General features: G+C 40.1%; 2 protein-coding genes across 2 annotated transcripts; both read left to right on the top strand.

Annotated features, from left to right (window-relative positions):
• Positions 1–2,615: 2,615 nt before the first annotated feature.
• On the top strand, positions 2,616–7,933 carry LOC103356364 (ectonucleotide pyrophosphatase/phosphodiesterase family member 7-like). Its single transcript, XM_008280468.1, has 5 exons — positions 2,616–2,853; positions 3,285–3,430; positions 3,801–4,430; positions 5,825–6,050; positions 7,797–7,933. Exons 1-5 carry the CDS (start codon positions 2,616–2,618, stop codon positions 7,931–7,933), a joined length of 1,377 nt encoding a protein of 458 aa, XP_008278690.1.
• Positions 7,934–10,043: 2,110 nt separating this feature from the next.
• On the top strand, positions 10,044–17,551 carry cbx2 (chromobox homolog 2 (Drosophila Pc class)). The gene is made up of 5 exons (XM_008280465.1): positions 10,044–10,115; positions 10,222–10,265; positions 12,971–13,036; positions 13,814–13,883; positions 13,963–17,551. Exons 1-5 carry the CDS (start codon positions 10,044–10,046, stop codon positions 15,310–15,312), a joined length of 1,602 nt encoding a protein of 533 aa, XP_008278687.1. The 3' UTR covers positions 15,313–17,551.
• Positions 17,552–20,625: the final 3,074 nt, after the last annotated feature.

Below are 20,625 nucleotides of genomic sequence, written 5' to 3'. Positions count from 1 at the left end.
ACAGCAGGGGAAGAAGCAGCTTGCCATTCAGACTCTGAAGTGAGCAGAATACAGATGCAGTTAAGCATTTATTTACACCTATAACAGGGCCGCCGTGTTTATGTATTTCACATTTGGAGTAAACATTTTAGTGTGCTTTCAATTCAACTGTTTTTCTGTTTGTGAGATGAGTTAGTTAGTGGTTTTAACCCTGACAATATTCGCAAGAATCTTTTCATTTGAAAATGTTGTGATCCTGACTCCAGAGGGAAGGGAAATGGTTTAAAACTTGTTTACAAAAAACAGATTTTTATACATCTCTGGTGACATTTATGTCTATTGTATAAAGATTAGAATAAAACCTTGCATCCCGGTATGCAGCACTGAAACTCAAACACAGCAAATGTAAGTAATGTTTTTTTTTTGTTTGTTTGTTTTTCTGACTGCAACTAAGCAGCTTTATTCTACATGTTTGTTCAGAGGCGCTTTAAGTTAAACTAAATAGGCTTTAACAGGATCACGAAAAGAAAAATTATTTTGCGTTTGTCTTTTTATCTAGATCTCAAGGGAGTAATCATTAAAGAGTCAACGGTACCGTGTGTCATCAAATAACTGAAAAAATGTCTTTGAAAAGCCGAATGTGTCACTGTGGTGCACCTGAGGACAGTGGGACTACAACAAAGCTGACAAACTCTTTGGATTTAACAATTGTCATCAGGTATATAAAAAGCAGTGCAAGCATTCCATGTATATACATAGATACACACATATATACTTTAGGTAAAGCGTCCAATCAGAGGAGCACAAAGTTAGACACATCTGTCATATGGTCCATGAAAAGAACATTTGGATATTTTCTTTCATACATTCTTTTAGGCTAAATGTGACTCATGCTTTGACTTTATGATAATATTTGGTTGACATTTGTTGTTTAAATGCACTTTTCTGATTAGATTATCGATATCTCCGCATTGTATGCATGTGGTTGTCTTTATGAACAGCATGAAAAGTTGTTTTAAGAGAAACACCGTATAAAACAAACCAGCAGCAAAGGAGACAGCACGTGGGAGTTTGTCGCTAAACATGAAAGAACAAAACAAAACAACTCAAACGAATTCCATCGAAAGACGAGCTGAATTTTAAGAATTTTGTGACGTGTCAGGTTGTTGACGTCACAGTGACAGATTCAGGAATTTGTAAAATAAATAAATAAATAATAATGATAACTGCACTTTTCAGATCACTGATGTTCAGAGGAATCTCATACAGATGGTCCAAAATTTGAAGATCTAATGTAAGTTAATCTAAAGTCTAAGTTCATTGAAACCTAGCTAAAAGGCACAATCGTGTATCCTCAGCCTGAGAAATGCCTTAATTTGTGTAGTGGTCTTGTACATGCTGTCTCACAGCGGTGAAGCTGTTTTGGCTTTCCGTCTGGGGAAGTTGCACTGCAGTGGTTGTGTATGGGCAGCAGGGAGTGCTAAAGGCAAAAACCTCACTTTTCTTCTTCAAGAAAATGTAAGAATCCCTGTGGAAATCCAGTGCAGGATTGGAGAGGGTCAGATAAAGTTTGCTTGCCCCACAAGTTCAGGGTGTGTGTGTTTGATAAAGTTCTCATAGCAGAGATCTGAGACTTTCACTGGTCTCAGCAGTCCAAAACACTCCTCCAAATCTTGCTGACAGTGGACGACGAGCGGATAGAGTTAATATGAGAAAGCTAATGAATATGAATGAGGTAAATGAAAGCTGATGAATGTTATAGCTTATCTCCATAAAGATTAGACTATTCCCTTGAACCTCTGCCAAGGACACACACAATAAAGAACAAATTTGAAGAGTTAGCTTGTCTAGCAATTTGATGGACGTTGATAAGGTTACATCACAACGCAGTGATATATAATGTGCGGGTGAGAACACTGAGTATGATCTGAGCTGAAACACTGAGGAGGTCCGCAGTTCATTTTTAATAGAGTGTCCATCCTCACGGCCACTGCCACTTTAAAAAAAAAAAAATCAATGTAAATTTTTAAAGATCTTTTCACAATATCCTGGGGCTAATATACACATTAGAGTTATGAAATGAATATGTCTATTAGGGTCTTTTCTTCCCGAGAGACCACTGCTAGCTGACGACGAGATATATACTCTCATTCTCCTCTTCATTTTCCTGGTGTCAGATCAATCATGCACCATCCCAACCCAAGGTGAAACCCATCAAAGTGTCATTCCTCCATTGTCAGTGATTCACAGGAAACGCCGACACACAGACGGGCAGGCAGACAAACAGAAAGACAGCATCAACAACCAAGTTAGGGCGGAAACAAACAGCCATGATGCCTGGAGAGATTAATCTGCTTTACTGTCAGTCCTCAAGAGCAAAACAAGGGGGAAAATTCACTGTGAACACGGCTCCCCGCCATAAAATCGGCCCATAAACATGAGGCCACATGCACTGCAGAACGGCACAGATAAAGTCCTTTCTTATCAATGGTGCAGATAACATGGGTAAACTTTGCTCGCAACTTGTGCACCTTAGAACCCTCGGGAGAGATGACAAGAGGGGGATCTTCCTCTGAATGACAGTTTTAGCTGAAGGGTAGAATCAGTTAACATCCTGTGAAGCGCCTGTGTTTGCCATGATGTGGACTGCGAGTCTCCTCTGCATCCTCTGGGCATCGTGTATCCTCGGAGCTCCAGTAAACAAAGAGAGACAGAAGGTGCTGCTGATCTCCTTTGATGGATTCAGGTGGGATTATGACCGTGATGTGGACACTCCAAACCTTGACAAAATGGCCAAGGATGGAGTCAAAGCTGCGTATGTCACACCTCCTTACCTCACCGTCACCAGCCCTACACACTTCACCCTCTTGACAGGTAAAGTGTTTCATTTTCTACCACAGCGCTTCCACTTGGCACGGGATCTGCATATCATGGCGGAATAGTGGAACCACTCGGAGTTTACTTTGCAAGGATTGAAAAAAAAGCCACAGGAAAAAAAGGAATTAGTTGTAATTGAATGTCCCAGGGTCCAACAGCTTTTATAGCTGAGTAAGATGATTATGCTTGGATGACTGAGGGAAGAATTCTCTGTTCCCTTTCTTATTTTGACTCTCGAATCATCAGTGCCTACTAAAAGAAATTTAACTTCCTTGAAATTAAATTCCTCTAATCTCCGAAGTTGGTCGTAAGACCTTGTCCAAAAGCGTCATGCCACTCAGCCCGTTAAGTTGATAGAATTTTTAATGTGAATGTGTCACGCTATGAATAATGAGTGCAAGCAGACTGACAGTGATTCTCTTCTGTAGGCCGCTACATTGAGAATCACGGGGTAATCCACAACATGTGGTTCGACACAGCCACCGGTGAGAAATGGCCGTACTATCAGACTCTGTTTGTGAATGAGTGGTGGGACAATGGCACTCTGCCTATCTGGATCACAGCACAGAGACAGGTCGGTGAAGCACAATTTCCATCTTATCACTGTGAGAGACTGTTTTGCTGTTTACAGCAATAGAAACCATTTCTCTTGACAAAACACCTCTGAAGGCCTGCTGAATGATTTCAGGTAGATCACTGCAGTTATATTGCAAATTATTTTGCAGGCATAGATGTTAACTGCATGCAAATGGCAGCTGCTGTAAGTCTGCCTGAAAGGTTCAGCTGTAGCTTTAAGAGAAGCAATCAAAATTCAGCAACTACTGATTTGCTTTCCTTGTATGTTGACCCACAGTATGAACATATGCGAACCCTTTGCATGCTTGTCAACATGTGTACATGTGTCATATTTATGTTAATGTGGCCTCTTTTTCCTTCCCTTCCAGGGCCTAAAAGCTGGCTCCCTTCACTTTCCTGGCACACCTTCCAGTTACCAGGGAGAGGTTGCTATGGTGCGGGAATGGGAGCCACCGCTTTACAACTACAAGAACGAGACCGCTTGGCGAGAGAACACAGACAAGGTGATGGGCTGGTTCAGGGACCAGGATCTGGACTTCGTGTCCCTGTACTTTGGTGAGCCAGATGGCACAGGCCACAGATATGGCCCAGACTCCCCTCAGCTCAGAGAAATGGTCCAACAAGTGGACCGAGCAGTGGGCTACATTCGACACTCTGCTCAACAACACGGGCTGAGCAGCCGCCTGAATATCATCATCACATCTGACCACGGCATGACCAAGGTGTACCGTGGCAGTCTGGTGGAAGAAATCACGCTGTCCAAGATCCCAGGCTTCTCGTTCCGTGACCTGTCCTTCCACCTGGTGGACTACGGCCCCTCTGGGATGCTGTTGCCAAAGCCGGGCATGCTAGACAAGGTTTACAACGCCTTGAAGGGGGCTCATCCACACCTCCATGTGTACAAGAAGGAGGAGATGCCAGAGCGCCTTCACTTCACCAAAAATGATCGCATCCTCCCCATCATCTTATGGGCTGATACTGGATATGTTATAAACGGGGTAAGTTGACAGATATTCAAATTTTGTCATTCTCACTCAAGAATCGGTTGTTACACAGATGAGGCTGGAGGCAAGATTTCAGCTGCAGCAGTGATCAGACATCAAATCATATGCTTGCATCAGTGACTTATGTTTTGGTCAGATGTGCAACAAGCTGGAAAGTTTAAAACCAAGGAGATGTGCACGGCAGCAGTTTTCTGCCCAAAGCAAGTCTTATTGATTTACCCTTTTAGGTAAATAGTTGCTCTTTGTGCCCATGCAACATGCCAAATTGCAGAGGGTAACCTTAAAAAGGTATTTGGCTTTCCTGTTGTAATGGCAACTTACTAACACAAGTCAGGCCATTTATATGATTATGATCCTTCTAAGTGGCCATGAAGAAATCAAATGACAGGCACTTATGAACCAATAGAGATAAATAGCCAGTAAACTATCTGGATGTGGCATCAAGTTCATTCCTGAAATATCTTCATGTCTCAACTACAGAAATAATTAAATTACTTAAAATTTGCTCATTGGAAATGGTGAAACTGGGCTCTTTTCAACCAGAGTTAAATTCTAATCTTAGTACATTACAATTTTAATCAAGTGCATTTGCACGTCCTCAGGATAATCCAGGCCTGGCTGATGACATGCAGTGCTCTCAAATGCTTCATGAAGCTATTCATGCCTCAAAATTCAAAATTAGCATTTTCATTTGGCTCCACACTCACTCAGTCACTCCACTGTGCAGCAACTTTGCAACTGAATGTGTCAGTCAGTGCTGAGAACTATCAAATCATAGCTTCATTTAAAGAGCAAAATTATATTTAAAAAAATGTCTCCATATGTTGAATAGGGGGAAAATAATCAGTCCTGTGAATTCACTGATAAAATGAGTTATCTTAAGTCTACAGGTTATGACTGGCCATGACCACGACAGCATTATCTGACTCTTTGTTCGCTCCCTTTATGGCTTTTTCCCCATTTAGCTTGATCCCAAAGATAGAAAAGTATGTAAAGAGTGTTACATCATTTCTAAGATAAGTCTAAATACTGATATTTATATAACATGATTCCAGCGATAGCTATAATATACACGACTAAATTATCAAAGGAGTTGATGCCTTATGAGTATTTCATGAAAATGGAGAATTTCAAGACAGATTTAAAATCTCTTTTATGCACCTTCAGTGGCTGACAGCAGTCACAAAGAGAGAAAAGGCCTCCATTCTCCAGCACAGAAACAACGCTTTCACTTGGCCAATACCTCCCTCTGCTGACAGAGCGGGAGCAGGCCGAGACGTGGAACCCCGTTGAGCCGTTATTAAAATGACTGCCTTTTGAAAGTTACATTCTAATTGAATCTAACAAACTGGGTCATGCGAGTTATGTTATCCCCTCTGTCCTTGCAGTATTTCCCAGTTCAGTTCAACAAGGGAGAGCACGGCTTTGACAACCAAGACATGGACATGAAGGCTTTCTTCAGGGCAGTGGGTCCGGCGTTTCACAGGAACCTGGAGGTGGGGCCCTTTGAGACGGTGAACATCTACCCCTTGATGTGTCACATCCTGGGCATCAAGCCGGAGGTCAATGACGGCCACCTGAATGCCACCAAACACATGCTGGTGACGACTCGGGGTGAGTTCATATCAGACTAATGAGTCTCTCCCCGTGGCCCCAAAAGTGTGTCGCTCCAACACCTGCTCCTTCATTACTAGGCCATTCATCCATCATGTCTGACTTCACGTGTGTCCAAATCAGATGTAGGGTTACTCTAGGTTGAAACTACAAAGTGCACCTGGCGTGGCTCGTGGTAAGTTTGGAAAGACTGTATTTTTTTTTAATTAGTTCTAAGATAATTAACGGACCATGCAAGAAATCCTGACTCTGGTTCCGCTGGTTCCTACTGAAGACATAAATCAATAAAGCAGGTCACAAATATGTAGTTTTACTTTTTAACTTAAATTATTTGGAACTACTTGCTGCAGATTAATACACACTGCTCGAGCTCGTGTTTCTGCCTGCAGGATGGTGAATGTGGGACTAAGTCAGAGTAAACTTAAATGTTAATGAAGGAAAATGTCAGTGAGAGCAGCAGCGTGGCTCATTGATGAGTTCAGTGTGATCATCTAGATGATATAACCAGAGTGAAATAATCCTTAAATACTGGTCAGTCATTGAGGTCCACCTCTGACATGATGGACATGATTCTTTTAGTCATATTTTACATAAAAACTACCTGAATTGTCTGTCACACTCAGATTGGACTCATAAATCAATGTGTATAAATGTTAATAATTTCATTATTTGTGGTACGAACTTTTTTAATTTTATTGCATGAATACTCAAACTTAAAGTAAGCCTTAAGTACAAAAGCATACATTTTAAGCATGTGCTACATCTTGACATTTTATGCTACTTTTCTTTTTCTTCCTCTGGCTCTCTGCTTTTGTGAATTTACAGATTTTACCCCAAAAGTCAACTTTCTAAAACAAGTTTATCATCTAACTTTAAACTGGTTTTCATGACGATTTTGACACATTACATGCACCCAAAGATGCTGCAAGACGAATCACAGTTGTTTAATTTAAATACAATGCAGCACAAACAGCTTTTATAATCGCTCTGAAGAGGGGCAACAAGATGCAGCTACACAAAACACACAGCTATATACAAAAACATATGGAACAATGTAAGCAAAGTCTAGTAACGCTGTGTCTGGCCTGTCCTGTTAAAACCCTATTGTGCAGAATGTAAAGGTTGCTGTTGTTGCGCCATCAAGTGGTTGGTTGATGGAATTTAGTGCCAGAGTACTTTGTTTTCTTAAGGTTTTGCACTTCTGTTTCTTCACAAAAGTAACAAAATTACACTCAGGTAAAAGGAATAAAACAACACCGTGTTTCTCTGCAGATTAATTGACAGAAATGTGTGCATTTTCCTGTTATTTCTGACTATTTTTTACATTATTAGAATCTTTTACACTTGTGTAAATAACACCTCAAATAACAAAATAGGTTTTAAAAAAATATGGTTTTCTGGTGACCCATGTACTGGGGCTGTAGTCCCCGACACAGCGGTCGTGGGTTCGGGTCCAGCCCATGGCCATTTGCTGCAGGTCCCTCCCCCATTCTTCTCCCCCACTTTCCTGTCTCTCTCTCTACTGTCCTGTCAAATAAAGGCAAGAAGGCAAAAAAAATAAATAACTTAAAAAAATAAATAAATAAATAACATATATGTATTTATACAGTTTTCTTTATTTTTAATTCACATCATTTTGGCACTGATGATTGTCCTTTGGCTCTGGCTAAAAACTCTTTGGGGGAAAAATGTATCTATGCAGGAAAAGTCCTGAATATGTTCTCTGTTTTCTTTTTTTCATCTCAGGTGGAGGTGTGAGTCACCTGCCAAATCTCTTCAACGGACTGGCTGCAGTAGCTGGATTTCTTGTCTTAGTTTTTATATTTACAGTGTCCCACAGAATACTTAAGAGGGCAAAGAGCAAACGGAAAAACAAAAGGTAATGACTAAGTTATTATAAATTACTACTTTAAGTCATTTGGCAAAAAAGGGAAATTTTGTTGTTGTTGTTGTTGTTTTAAATTAAGAAAAGAATGTTTGTTTTTGTTGTGTTTTTTTTTTTTTTTACTGTTAAATTGTATATTGTGGTAATTGCATTCAACATCTTTATACATTTTTTTAATTGACTCCAATGTAAAACTCGTCACAGATATACAATAAAAATATAAGCAGTAATTGTGGATGACTTTTGTGGTAGGAATCGCTTGTCAACATCAGCAACAAAACTTCATATAACAACATGTTTGTATTTGCATTGCAATGAATGTCTTCATTTCTGTGTTTCAGATCAAAAAGTGTGAGCGATCCTCCCAAAGAGCAAGACGCATGTCAAACTTCATTTTAATCATCACACAAAAAATGATGTTATTTCTTAGCCTGAGATGAGAAACAGCCACCCCTTTCTGGCTGATCCTCCTTCGTTCCATGTGAGGAAATGCACTCAGGAACCAAAGAGCAGAGCTGTGTGCAAATCTTCATTTTGAATTGTTTGCATGAAAATACAAATTGAGCAAAGGGTGGACAGAGTGAAATGTACAAGGCAACTTTTGAGTTAAATGGAGACTTAAGTTTTTGCTTTGCTGTGCTTTGTTTGTTTTGTTTAAAATGTGTGCAAGAACAAACTTTATGTGCACTTTACGAAATATGTCCTAATTTAATGTTTGAATAAATGAAAGGCTAGTGCTATGTTGTCTTAAAATTGTGCAATATTGTTAGTTATCTTGAATAAGTGCATCTGTAAAGCCTAGTTGGTATTGTGAGTAGTTGTAGGTTAATTATCGTATATTTTATATTATTTTTTTATGTACCAAATCACAAAAAAATAAAATAAGGGGTTTAAAAGCAATAAAATGAGAATTAAAAATCCAAAAACCTGTATTTTGAGGTCAGATTCCAGAATAAAGTACTGATTACCACATAATTCGGTGTTTCTACTTTCATTTACATTAAGATGAGACTACGGTGGCCGCCAAGTGACAGGTTTTAGCAACCACATTCTCAATTGCCGCCTCTCTCCGAGGAAATGTGTCGAGTTACACAGGGAGCAATTACACTTCTGGTTGCCACTTTCAAAATAAAACTATGTTTGTGATCGTTTTCCCTCCAAACTATTATTTGTTCATTTCTGTTCAAATAAAAATATACATAACTATAACTCCTGTCAGCATCACGTTTCTTCAAAGTAATGTCACTATTTCTAATGCATGATTGTTTATTTTTTCATCACCTCGGTAAATGTACTGTGTGTATACAAAGTAGTTATATTTTGAGCCATCTACAGGCCTTGTCAACAAATTGAGCAGAAAACAGTTTTGCAACTCCAGAATTCTGTTCTACTTGGATTAGGCAAGCATAGTATAATATATATATTTATATCATATAATTAGAAGTTTAATGAAATAATTAAAAGTGTAACAGGAGTATGAAACTTCCATGAAAGCAACTTCCCTGACAATGATTAAAATTAATAGTTCCTGAGATAACGTCTCTCAGACATATCGCAAAATTTCAATGAGAAAAAAAATGTGCTGAAAGTTGCTTGACAGGCAATTTGTTAAACCTTTATCTAGGAATGTGTTTGATTTATTTATCTAACATTTCACAGTGTCTTTTAAAATATATGTGACCCATCTGCACAAAATCACCTCAGGTTATATCTGAGATCAGTTCAAATTATGTTAACTCGTGATAAAATATTGGTTTTGGGTTTACTACTTAGATCAGTCCACTTAGTTGTTTTCTACATGTTTCTACATGTTTTCTACAAAGTGTAAAAATATTACTGCTGTCAAATACCGCCAGGTGCAATGCAACTGATTTCGTGCAGATGGGACACATGTATTGCTTATGAGTTAATAGAGAGAGAGAAAAAAAAAAGTTTCAAGCAAACCAGAGCTGGCTGACCAGAGAGCCCCATATGATTTGAGGGGTACGTTCCAGCGTTGTCTTCTCTTAATTTGAAGGCCGGACTGCGAGCATCCGGTCCTGTCGCGTAGCAGCTTGACGCAGCTGTGGTCTTTTGATAAAGGATTCTTATTCGGGGCGAAGGCAGACATGGAGGAGCTGAGCGCCGTGGGAGAGCAGGTTTTTGATGCGGAATGCATTTTAAACAAACGCCTGAGAAAGGTCAGAGCTGTGAAACTCCTCTTTATCCGTGTTTTCTGTTTGGTTTGGTTTGTGTCCGTGTGCTCGGCTGCTCACCAACCCTGTCCGCGCTCTGGTTTTCTTTCAGGGAAAGTTGGAGTTTCTGGTGAAGTGGAGGGGATGGTCATCCAAGTAAGTACAAGTGGTGCTGCTCAGCCCGAAACAATGAAAACAACAACAACGTGTCGCTTGTTGCGTTTTTTTTTTGTTTTTTTTTGGCCCAACTGTTTCTTACACAGTTAGTTCGATTTGGTAAAAACAAACAAACAAACAAACAAAACAAAAAAAAAAGAAGCACCGAGACAAAGCTACTACAAACATTGTGCTTCTGTGGGCGGTTTGTTCAAATACAGCTCACAAATTGAGCCTTTAGCCGTCTTTTGTTCATAACAACTGAACAGTTGGAAGTTAGCAGAAAGCTAAAGCAGATACTTTTTAGGTTGGATCTGCTTCGTGTGCGTTTAATATTCCTGTTTATTCAGATCATTGGTGTTGGATTCATTTTTATTCTTGTTTTACCAAGTTTTTTTGTGGTTAAATAATTGAGCCAAATGTGCTATAGTTGATGGATATTTGCTATCTAACTAAGCTATATGGTGTTGTATTCATGTATACTTAAAACATCTGCTGTTGTTTTTTTTTATTTTTTTATTCCTGCTGCCTCTATAGCTCCACTACGCCTTCATTTCTTGTCACTTGCCCTTTCTGTTCACTTCACATTGTTGCTGTAATCCACCATCAATGCACACTGTTGCCTGCCAGCTCCATGGCTTTCTGTTAGACCCACATCCTTTGTGTGTGTGTGTGTGTGTGTGTGTGTGTGTGTGTGTGTGTGTGTGTGTGTGTGTGTGTGTGTGCAGGGAGAGGGTGGGGGTTGATTATTTCACTGCTGATCAGAATAGGCCATTCAAACAACTAGTGATGAGGAGAAAGGTCATTATACATGCATGCGACTCGGATCACCCCAAAGGAAGAAAAGGGGAAACACAAGTGGCCCGTTTTCATTTTGTTTCTGCAGCTCGGCAACTTTTCATTCTCCTACTTTTTCAAATCATTAGACGCCCTCGATGCAGCTCGTCATTTACGCAGGAAGGAAGCAGGCAAACAGATGCTTTGATTTTCAGGTCGAGAAAAAGTCACAAAGACAAAGTAACTGCGGTGAAATGAGGCTGGATCTTCCCGTTATGGTTGAGGCAGTAGAAGCAAGTTATTTCTCCATCCTGTACCGCAGTAATCAATACAAAGTTTTCATAAATGTCAGGCCTTCCATGACCTTAAAAGATGTTCTTCCTCTTTTTTTTTTTTTAAACAGACATAATCAGGCACTTAGTTTTTTTTTTCCTCCTTGTGGAAACAAAGATAACTGAGTCTGATTTTGTAGCCATGGGAGACTGATTATTAAGTACCCTCTGTGATGTTTCACACAACAGTTTGCCTTTAACCGACTCTCCGCATATTTCTTTGGCATCTCTGAAAGATTTTATACTGCATCCTGTTGACCTTGATGTGCAATAATATGATTCATAATGATAAACACAGAAAGGTGTTTGTAGCTGCTCAAGTCATTCACATACTGACTTCATCATTTACCCCTCTGAACTCAAAATCCAGCTGGGGGGGTTACGAGGCACATTGTCTGTAAAATATCACCAAAGCTATAGCATCTGCCACAGACAAAGATTGTAATAATCTCAGAAGGGTCATGAGGGGGGCTGGAGTCTATCCCAGCTGACTCAGGGTGAAGGCAGGGGACACCCTGGACAGGTCACCAGTCTATCACAGGGCCACATAGAGAGAGACCAGCAAACACACTCACATTCACACCTACAGACAATTTATCCAAATCACTTTAAACTACATGTCTCAATTACATATTTTACTACAAACAAACCTTTTGTTCCAACTAGGTTCTGTAGAGAAAAAAAAAGTAAATAAAAAATCTGCACTCCAAATTCTGGGCTATTTGGCTGAACTGCAGGCTGTGTTTACACCGAGCAGATAAGACACAAATATTAAGGCAAATTAAAAGTACAAAAAGTAAAATATCTAGACTATGTAGAGTCACCTTTTTCCCAGCCTTTGGTAACACCTGTGGATACTTGGAAAAATGCACGTTGAAGTTTTTCTGTCATTATAATAAATGTAAATAAATGCGTAAATAATCAAAGGGTTTAACTTATTCTTTTAAGGCATTATAACTTTGTTAAACTACATAGCAACCTTTTTGAGTTTCCCTGCTCCTCTGTTCGTGGTTGTGCTGTTTCCATAGAAGTTCAGGACTTTATATTGCCGTGAAATACGAGCCCACGGTGAGGAAAAATGTGACTGCTCGGAGCTTAGACGATTAATGCTTGATTGTACAGCCATTGATAATGGGTTGACGTGCAATGAGACAAGCCTGATGTTTAATTATTAGAATGTATTCGTATAGTATTAAGATACTGTGAGGAATTGGTTTTCTGCAGAGTGTGTTATTGTGCTGATCTACTTGTCTATATAACACAAAGCTAAATTGTAGCTTTGTTCTATTCATTTCTATTGAGTCGTAGACTGTAGTTGTTGTGCTGCTTTGAGATGTAATGAATGGTCTTTCTCAACCAACCTTTAAATAGTTTGACTCAGGTAACACACAGGTTGTCTATGCTAAGTTTATGGCTGCTGGAACAACAGAGTCCTCTGTTCCTGAATGAACCGACTCTGTCGAAAGGTCACTTTCTAAAATCTGGGGTCACTGCTGCAGCTGAAGGGTACATTTAATCTTTGTGGGCCACCTTGCTTTTTCTTGATTTTGATGAATACTGTGATGTGTTGACGCTCCTCACTTTAATTTATTTCAGACACAACAGCTGGGAGCCCCAAGAAAACATCCTTGACCCCAGACTGTTGGCTGCGTTCAACAAGAAGTAAATCCATCTTTTAATTTTAAAATCAGCCATGTAAACTTTAAACACACATTAAGCGATGATTTGTGTGAAAAAGGGTAACTTTCCCAGGAAGAAATATAGTGTAATTTTAAATATTTGAAAAAAATTGACACCTAATTAATACTCTTTAAATGTAGCAGTAATCCTGCTGATATTTCAAATACTCATAGTGATAAAAAAGTACATTGCAGTTAATCTCATAGCTCATCTACCACGTTTTAACAAAGACAAAAGCATAGAATTGTCCCAAAAATAGTCAAATCAAAGACCTTTTTTTCACAGTTAGTTGAATATTAATCACAACAAAATGAACCCAATTACAATATTGATGTTTAAAATGCAGGAACAGCTAATAGAGCATCCTGTTCATCAATAAAAATCCATGTAGATAAAATCACTTGCTTTCAGCTATTGTAAATATTAGTATGCCTCAATTCACTCTTTTCAAAGTTGGTTGCTGGCTACTTTAGCTGCTCTGTAGCCCAGTGAAGAATCGAGGCTTCTCTGTGCATAGCTACCTCAGCGGCTTACTGTAGCCTGCAGTGAGGCGTTAATGCACCGTTGGTAAATTGTAGTGCCCGTGGATAAACAGATGTTAAGCATGTGAGGCATTTTGGGTACAATTCTATTGATATTTTGCCTCGAGGAGATACATTGAATTCAGATGAAGAAGAACAATATAGAAGTGAAAACAGTGCAAGTGCAATAAAAATGTTATCATGTAATTAATATTATTTAACTATGTTTTCATTATAGAGAGCAAGAAAAGGAGCTTCTGATGCGGAAAAGAGGAAAAAGGCCCAGAGGACGACCACGGAAAATCCTCGTAAGTACAGTTCAAAGCAGGACATCATTCTGTCTGGACGTTCGAATAACATGTCTAATATTTGCTGCTTAAAATTTAGGATAACGTTCCTGAAGCTGCAAAGTCAAGCAGCTCTTCATCTGGCTCCTCATCATCGTCCTCCGATTCCTCATCGTCGTGCTCGTCCTCTTCATCCTCATCAGAGGACGAAGATGATGACAGCCACGTCAAACAGGCAAACCCGAGTGTCAGAGCAAGAGAGCTGCATCCCGTCCCTCAGAAGAAGGCCCAGATCGTCATGGCGAAACAGGAGCCCCCAAAGAAACGAAGCAGGAAGCCTCTGCCCCCCGAGATGAAGGAATTTCCACAGAACAAGGGCTCTCGCAAAATCCTGAAGACGACCAAAGATGCAGATCTTCCAGGAGCCATCAAAAAGCCTGTTCACCCGGCGAGCTTCACCTTCATGGGTTTCCATCGGGGCTCGGCCCGGGATGCAGTCAGTGGTCAGAACAGGAGCTCTCTGGCCCAGGGTGGGGCTGTTAAAAACTCCATGAGCCCCGTGGGATCCGGCAGGTCGTCGGTCCAACCTGCCTCGGCCTCCATGAACAAATCCAGCCAGAGCAGAAATGTCACTGACGGTAAACTGTCCATCTCCAACATGAGCAGCGGGACAAGCTTGGATTTGAAAGCAGCTGCTAGTAAATCAAAAGGGGTAGCAGCGTTGAATTTGAATACATCCAAACACCCGGTTCAAGGGACCACTCAGCATACACTAAGCTCCCCCAATGGACAAAAGAAACCCCAGGCCCCTGTGCCGACAGTGCAGCGGATACCTAATGCTAAACCTTCCTTACCATCTAAGAATGCCTCCTCCAATCAAGGTTCTGGTCTTCAGCTGCTCAACCTCCAGAATAAAGTGGCGCAGACCAACGATGCTCCTGGAAATGGTACCACACCAACATCAGGCCCGAGGAATGCAACAAACCCAGCGAGGAAAACCACTGTGACACAAAGCCAGGAGTGTAATCCTCCTAAGAGTCCGGCGACCCCTGGAAGACCGCCGGCTAGAAAAACACAGCCTGGTGCAGACAAGGTCAGGGAGGTGAATGAAATCCAGTCCTCCAGAGTCCAGGGCAGGCTGGAGAAGAGCAGTGTGCATAAATCCTCCGCAGAGGTCCAGAGCCAGCACGAGAGATCAGCCTCCAAAGACGGCAAGAAGGCCAAAATGAACGACATGAGCACGGGAGAGGAGGAGAGCAGCTCAGACTCTGACCAGGATTCTTCGTACGCCGGACAAGGTCGCTCGGTCACGGTCCAGAACCAGGACTGGAAGCCAACGCGTAGTCTGATTGAACACGTGTTTGTAACGGATGTCACTGCTAATCTGGTTACCGTCACAGTCAAAGAGTCGCCAACCAGCGTGGGCTTCTTCAGCATTCGTAACTACTGACAGGACAAACAGCAGATCTGAACTAGATGAACATTTGACTGGAGAAACATCAGGGAAGAAATTCCTTCTTCTTCTTCTTCTTTTAGTCAACACCAATTCTAAATACGTGAAATACCGAAAGCCAGTTATTGATTGTAATTATTTATTTGCTCATGTCTAAAAAAATTGCATTCTGGCCCGATAATCTCAAAGATACAAATGTAGTTCCAGTGAGTTCAAAACTGCATTATTACCGGAGAAAAATAACTTATTCTTCATATTCACAATTTAAACATCATGTCAAAACTCTAGCGTCTCATGTATCTTTGCGAAATATTTGCATTTATACATTCACGCTGATCTTTGTTTGATTCGTTTCTCTGTTGATGAGATTATCTACTTTGTTATTATACAGCATCGCAGATAGAAGGAATGTCTAAATGAAGAAATTATGAGAGGTAGGCGTGAGCAGAAGGGCGAGCTTCTTTTATGGATAGCAGACATTTAGTGCATTATAATCTGTTAATGTTGTGAATCCTAATAGCTACCATAAGCCAGTTTTAAATTCTTTGTAGTATTGAGTCCATAGTATTGTTTATTTTTTTAATGTTTCATAAATTAGCTACCTCTGTTTTTTCAGCGTGTGCTGCATATGTATATTCATTTCTTATGGGTTAGGAAAACCTTTCCCTCCAGGGTATACTATCATTGTGTCCACATAATTGTTTTTATATAAATGTATTGGGACTTTTCATGCTGTGTAAACTTGTGTTAGTACCAGTGTCCAACTCAAGCTGCAGACAACAGCTTCATTTCTGTGTACTGAAAACCCATCAGGAGTGTCTCCGAGCTCCACGCAGTGTTGAACTGTGCGCGCCGCTATCGCCTCAAAAAGAAGATTCATTCCACAGTGCAGCCAGTTTATCAGCGCAGTTTTCCAAACGGGCTGAAGCATGTGGGGAGTCAGATACAGTATCTCTGTTCCCCCTCGCCGCTCAGATAAGACTCGGCCCTGACTGAGGTTTGCTGTTCCGCCTTTGCATCAGTTCTGTCCTTCAACGAGATATTCACGAGCAACTTTTTTCGGCTGTAATTAATACAGAGAAAAACCAGAAAGTGAGCGTAAACGTGGCAGGAAGATTATGAACAGGACACCTGGTGAGGCTTCTCCCTCAGTTCGCCACCGCCCTCCCACAAGTCTTTCGCTGCTTTGAAACCACAATGGGAAGGGCTGGGTGTGGACGAACAATACTCGACAATAAATGGCTCAGTATTGTTAAACGCCAGAATATCAGACATCATCATATCCGTACTGGTGTTTTAAAATGTCTAGAACCGACGTACCAGATTTGTTTTTGTTGGTATTATGTTGTTACTTGCAGCTGTGGACGTTTCATTTCACCCCGCATGCATGGGTTCAGGAGCTGCAGGCTCGGCCTCTCAGACAAAAAGAAAGGAAAAAAAAAAAAAGGTCTTTATCTGATGTAACGGAAAAGAAACCGCAACAATGTGCGCTACTTTCTGCTCCCTTGAGAGGAGTTCAGCAACAAAGCACTTCAACTGAACTCTTCTGTCTAATCCTGCTCTGCAGACTGTGCCTTTCTTTCTCTCAAAGACTAAACACAAAGGCATTACCCCAAAGATAGCTAGAATTTCAGGTTGTTCAATAAAGGAGTATCCCTAGAGCATAGCATGGAGACTGTACCGTTTTTTTTTTTATTTCCTTGTCTGGATTGTTTTGAAACGGGAGGGGAAAAGCCCGGCTGGAAGACTTATCATAAATGTATGGAACAGACAAATACTGGATGCTTATTGAAACCATAAGAGTGGTTTAGGTCCAATGTGCAGAAGTAGTTTCCATTCAGGAACTCATATTACATGTGCCACAGGTAGGTATAGCTCCAGCATACTGTACATGTCTCTCAGAGTCAAGGAAATCCACCAGACAATAGGTTAAAGATTAGTCTAGGGTTAATCAAGATGTCTTTTACCACTACTATGTGATAGGCTATGGGGTAATGCAAAAATGTTTGTGATGTTTTTTGTACACTTTTTTTTTTTTTTTTGATGAAAAGAAAGCACCTGGCATAAACATGTTTCCAGTTGTGGTCTTCTTCTTAGGTCTACTAACCATCTCAAAGAAATGTTTTTGTCATTACAAACTATTTATTTCAAATGTAAAGCCTTTCAGGAATAGGACTGTGACACCAATCTTTGCATTGTGCCACTTGTCAAATTGACTAATAAATGGTACAACTTACATCTGACTTGGGTTTTTCTTTACCAGCCGTACGAGACAAACATTTGTTGGCTTCAGTTGCGTTAAAGTGACAGTTGGCTGTATTTCTGTTGACAGATGATTAAATATTGAACATGTTTGTTTTTAAAGTGCTCGCTGAGACAAAACAAGCACTCTAAAGGCACAATGGGCTCATTATTATTGATGTATTTCACTAATTTCTGACATTGACACAGTTAAATATACGTTAAATATACCATTTAAGCATGGTAAAAATTAATAAAAAATTATGCAAGATGGGCCAGAAGAAATGGATTATGAACTGATCAGAAATTCTACATTTTCAAGATGTCAAAAATGTATTTGACCTTTCTTTTGCTCTGAAGCAGTGTAGTTCGAGTCTTGACTAGCACCAATGCTGGAAGTGTTTCACTAAAGTACTGCCTATCCATTGAGGAACAAACAAGCTCCTAGAAACTGGGTCAATAGCACATACTAAGTCTTCGCTCTACTGCCAGTCTTCATTACTACCCATGAATACATGTACTGTACAAACCACTAGATGGGGCTGTTGGACTTGAAGGTAAAGGCACTTGAGCATGCATCAGTTTCTTAATTAGCTATAATTATATAATGCATTCATGGCTGCATTTACACTCTTAAAAAAATGTAAATCAATGACTTGATGTATCATTTATATACAATGAAAACATTAACACTCCCAATACTCTTCTAAACAACTTCTCCTGAAATATTAAAAGCAATAGTAATAGTAATACCTTGTCCTCCAAAAAAATAAAATAAAATAAACATACAAAACCTAAAAATTCCTTCTTTTTTTTCCCAACAATGGCTCGTGCTTGAGTTATCTACGACCACAGTGTCTAATTTCAAGTGCTCGCCAAGAGAAATGTAGATGTCCTCTGTTTCCACTGCAACCTCATCTGATCATCTGGATAACACTGGAAACCTGTACATGCCTCTGACAAGCCCACGCTTTCACTTTATGGCCAGTGATTGAATTTCAGTCACTCATTTCCATGCAACTACAGGTATTAAGTGTGTGTATGGCTTGGCTGTGCAAAACCTTCAGTCTCTAACCCACAAACCCGTGGTATCTACTTAGAACAGCAAAGTTGTGGACTGAAGGCAACCGCAGAATAATTCTGCTTTTGATTTAGCACTTAGTCGTCAGAGTCAAATAATCTGTCAGGACCAGAAGAACAGTTCTTTTACAGGACAGAGGACACAGATGGTCCGACAATTTAACCAATATTCCATCGTTCCTCAACAGCAGACAGCAGTAATTTTGTTGGATTCATTCTTAGCAGCTTTTGTCCCCCCCAAAAAACGCATTAAGGATGCATGACCTATAAAAATCATGTATATTCTCTGTGCTAAAGTGATCACCTGTTTAGTTAAATGAGAAATACATCAATCAATCAATGAACTGTTTGTATGCTCTGACTTCGCTATTATCAGAATTTGCACCTTATCTGCACCAAATCTCAGTGGTATCACAATATACCAGTACTGTTGATTCCCATGATATTTAAAAAAAAACAAACAAACATTATACACAGATAGAGATAATATCGTAAATAATCCAGTGCCAGTGACTTTCTGGTTGACACCCAAAGATAGTAGGTGGTGGTGCTACCGTGCAAAATCATGACGGCCGAGATTACAGATACAAGATCACAGACTCTATATAAGACAGCTTCAAGGTCTGAAAAGTGAAGCAAAGTGACTTAAACCTGCATTCTTTCCAACAGCCAGCAGGGGGCACCTCATCTAGTTGCAATCACAAGTCCAACTGTATATAACTCTATTAGAAAATGACCCCACTTCTCCCAGTTTCTGTTACCTCAATAAACATTTTCCTACTGAGTTTATGGTTTCAATTGCCAGTTTGAAGGCTTTTAGAATCCAGCATGATGTCCTTTATGTAAATTATGGGCCAATATTGAGTAAAATAGACAATAAAGCAGGGTGTGCTCTTGGACAGGGATAGTTTGTGATTGAAAAGTCACTATCGTATGGGCATGTGTGGAGTTCTCAGTCAGATCCACCACTCACTTGTTACGTCCGGTTACCAAAGGCTAAGATGGTGATTGCCAAATGCCAAACTCAAGGCATCAGAACAGATATTTTTTTCCATAGATATCACGATGATGTCATGGCGGCGTCATGATGCATCATATACGTGTCGGGAAAATCTGATCACATAACGCAATCTCATGCCATTACACACTGACTCTCCCTACGATGTTTGCTGTTCAGGCAAAAGCTAAATACATAAATAACATCATTCATGTTCTGAAGAATTAATCCAATTGATAAAGAGAGATAAATAATGACAAAATAATTGTTTATGTCCCTACATTGCGTGTCTGACAAGTGTATAGCACAAGGCACAGTAATATCAAGGTTTACTTTAGCTTAAAGTGTCCTTTGTAATAAGTTGTGATGGAGCTATTGTTGGGTAGTTAAGACTACAACAATGCTTACTATTTTATAAGCTCACCATATTTTTTTTTCATATGTACAAACTGAATGTAGGGGATTAGCAAGAACAATATTTTCAACTGGAGAGTACTGTAGTTCGAGTGTTAAGTACCATAAAATGGGATTATCTCAGAAATTGTGCAGAGACGTACAGTATGTGAGTAAATATGTGGTAAAATGTGTTGCATGCAAAGTGAGCAAAGTGGTGTAAGGAGCTCATTTTAAAGCTTTGTTATTGTTCTGCTGAAGAGACTAAATGAACGGGAAAGTCTGCAGCACCTTTCAACACACAGACGCCCCTCTCCCTCTTTCACCACCCCTGTATTTACACACTCTTAAAAACACTGTCACACAGCCTGACTAACTGACAGAAGTTATCATTACACAAAGCGCTCTATTCCATAATTTATAGAGATCCCCGTCCCAGTCATGTGGAATTCTCCCAAAATAAATTCAAGTAAACACTTATGCGACAAAGAGGCACTCACAGTGGCCTGGTATGCATAAACAGTATGAACAGTGTGACAGTGTAATCCCAGCCCCGCACCCCCCCAACCCAACACACACACACACACACACACACACAC

Source organism: Stegastes partitus, unplaced genomic scaffold, assembly GCF_000690725.1.
Source record: "Stegastes partitus isolate 25-593 unplaced genomic scaffold, Stegastes_partitus-1.0.2 Scaffold195, whole genome shotgun sequence".
NCBI classification, from domain to species: Eukaryota; Metazoa; Chordata; class Actinopteri; family Pomacentridae; genus Stegastes; species Stegastes partitus.
The sequence above is the reverse complement of the archived record's forward strand: the minus strand, read 5'-3'. Positions and strand labels throughout refer to the sequence as shown.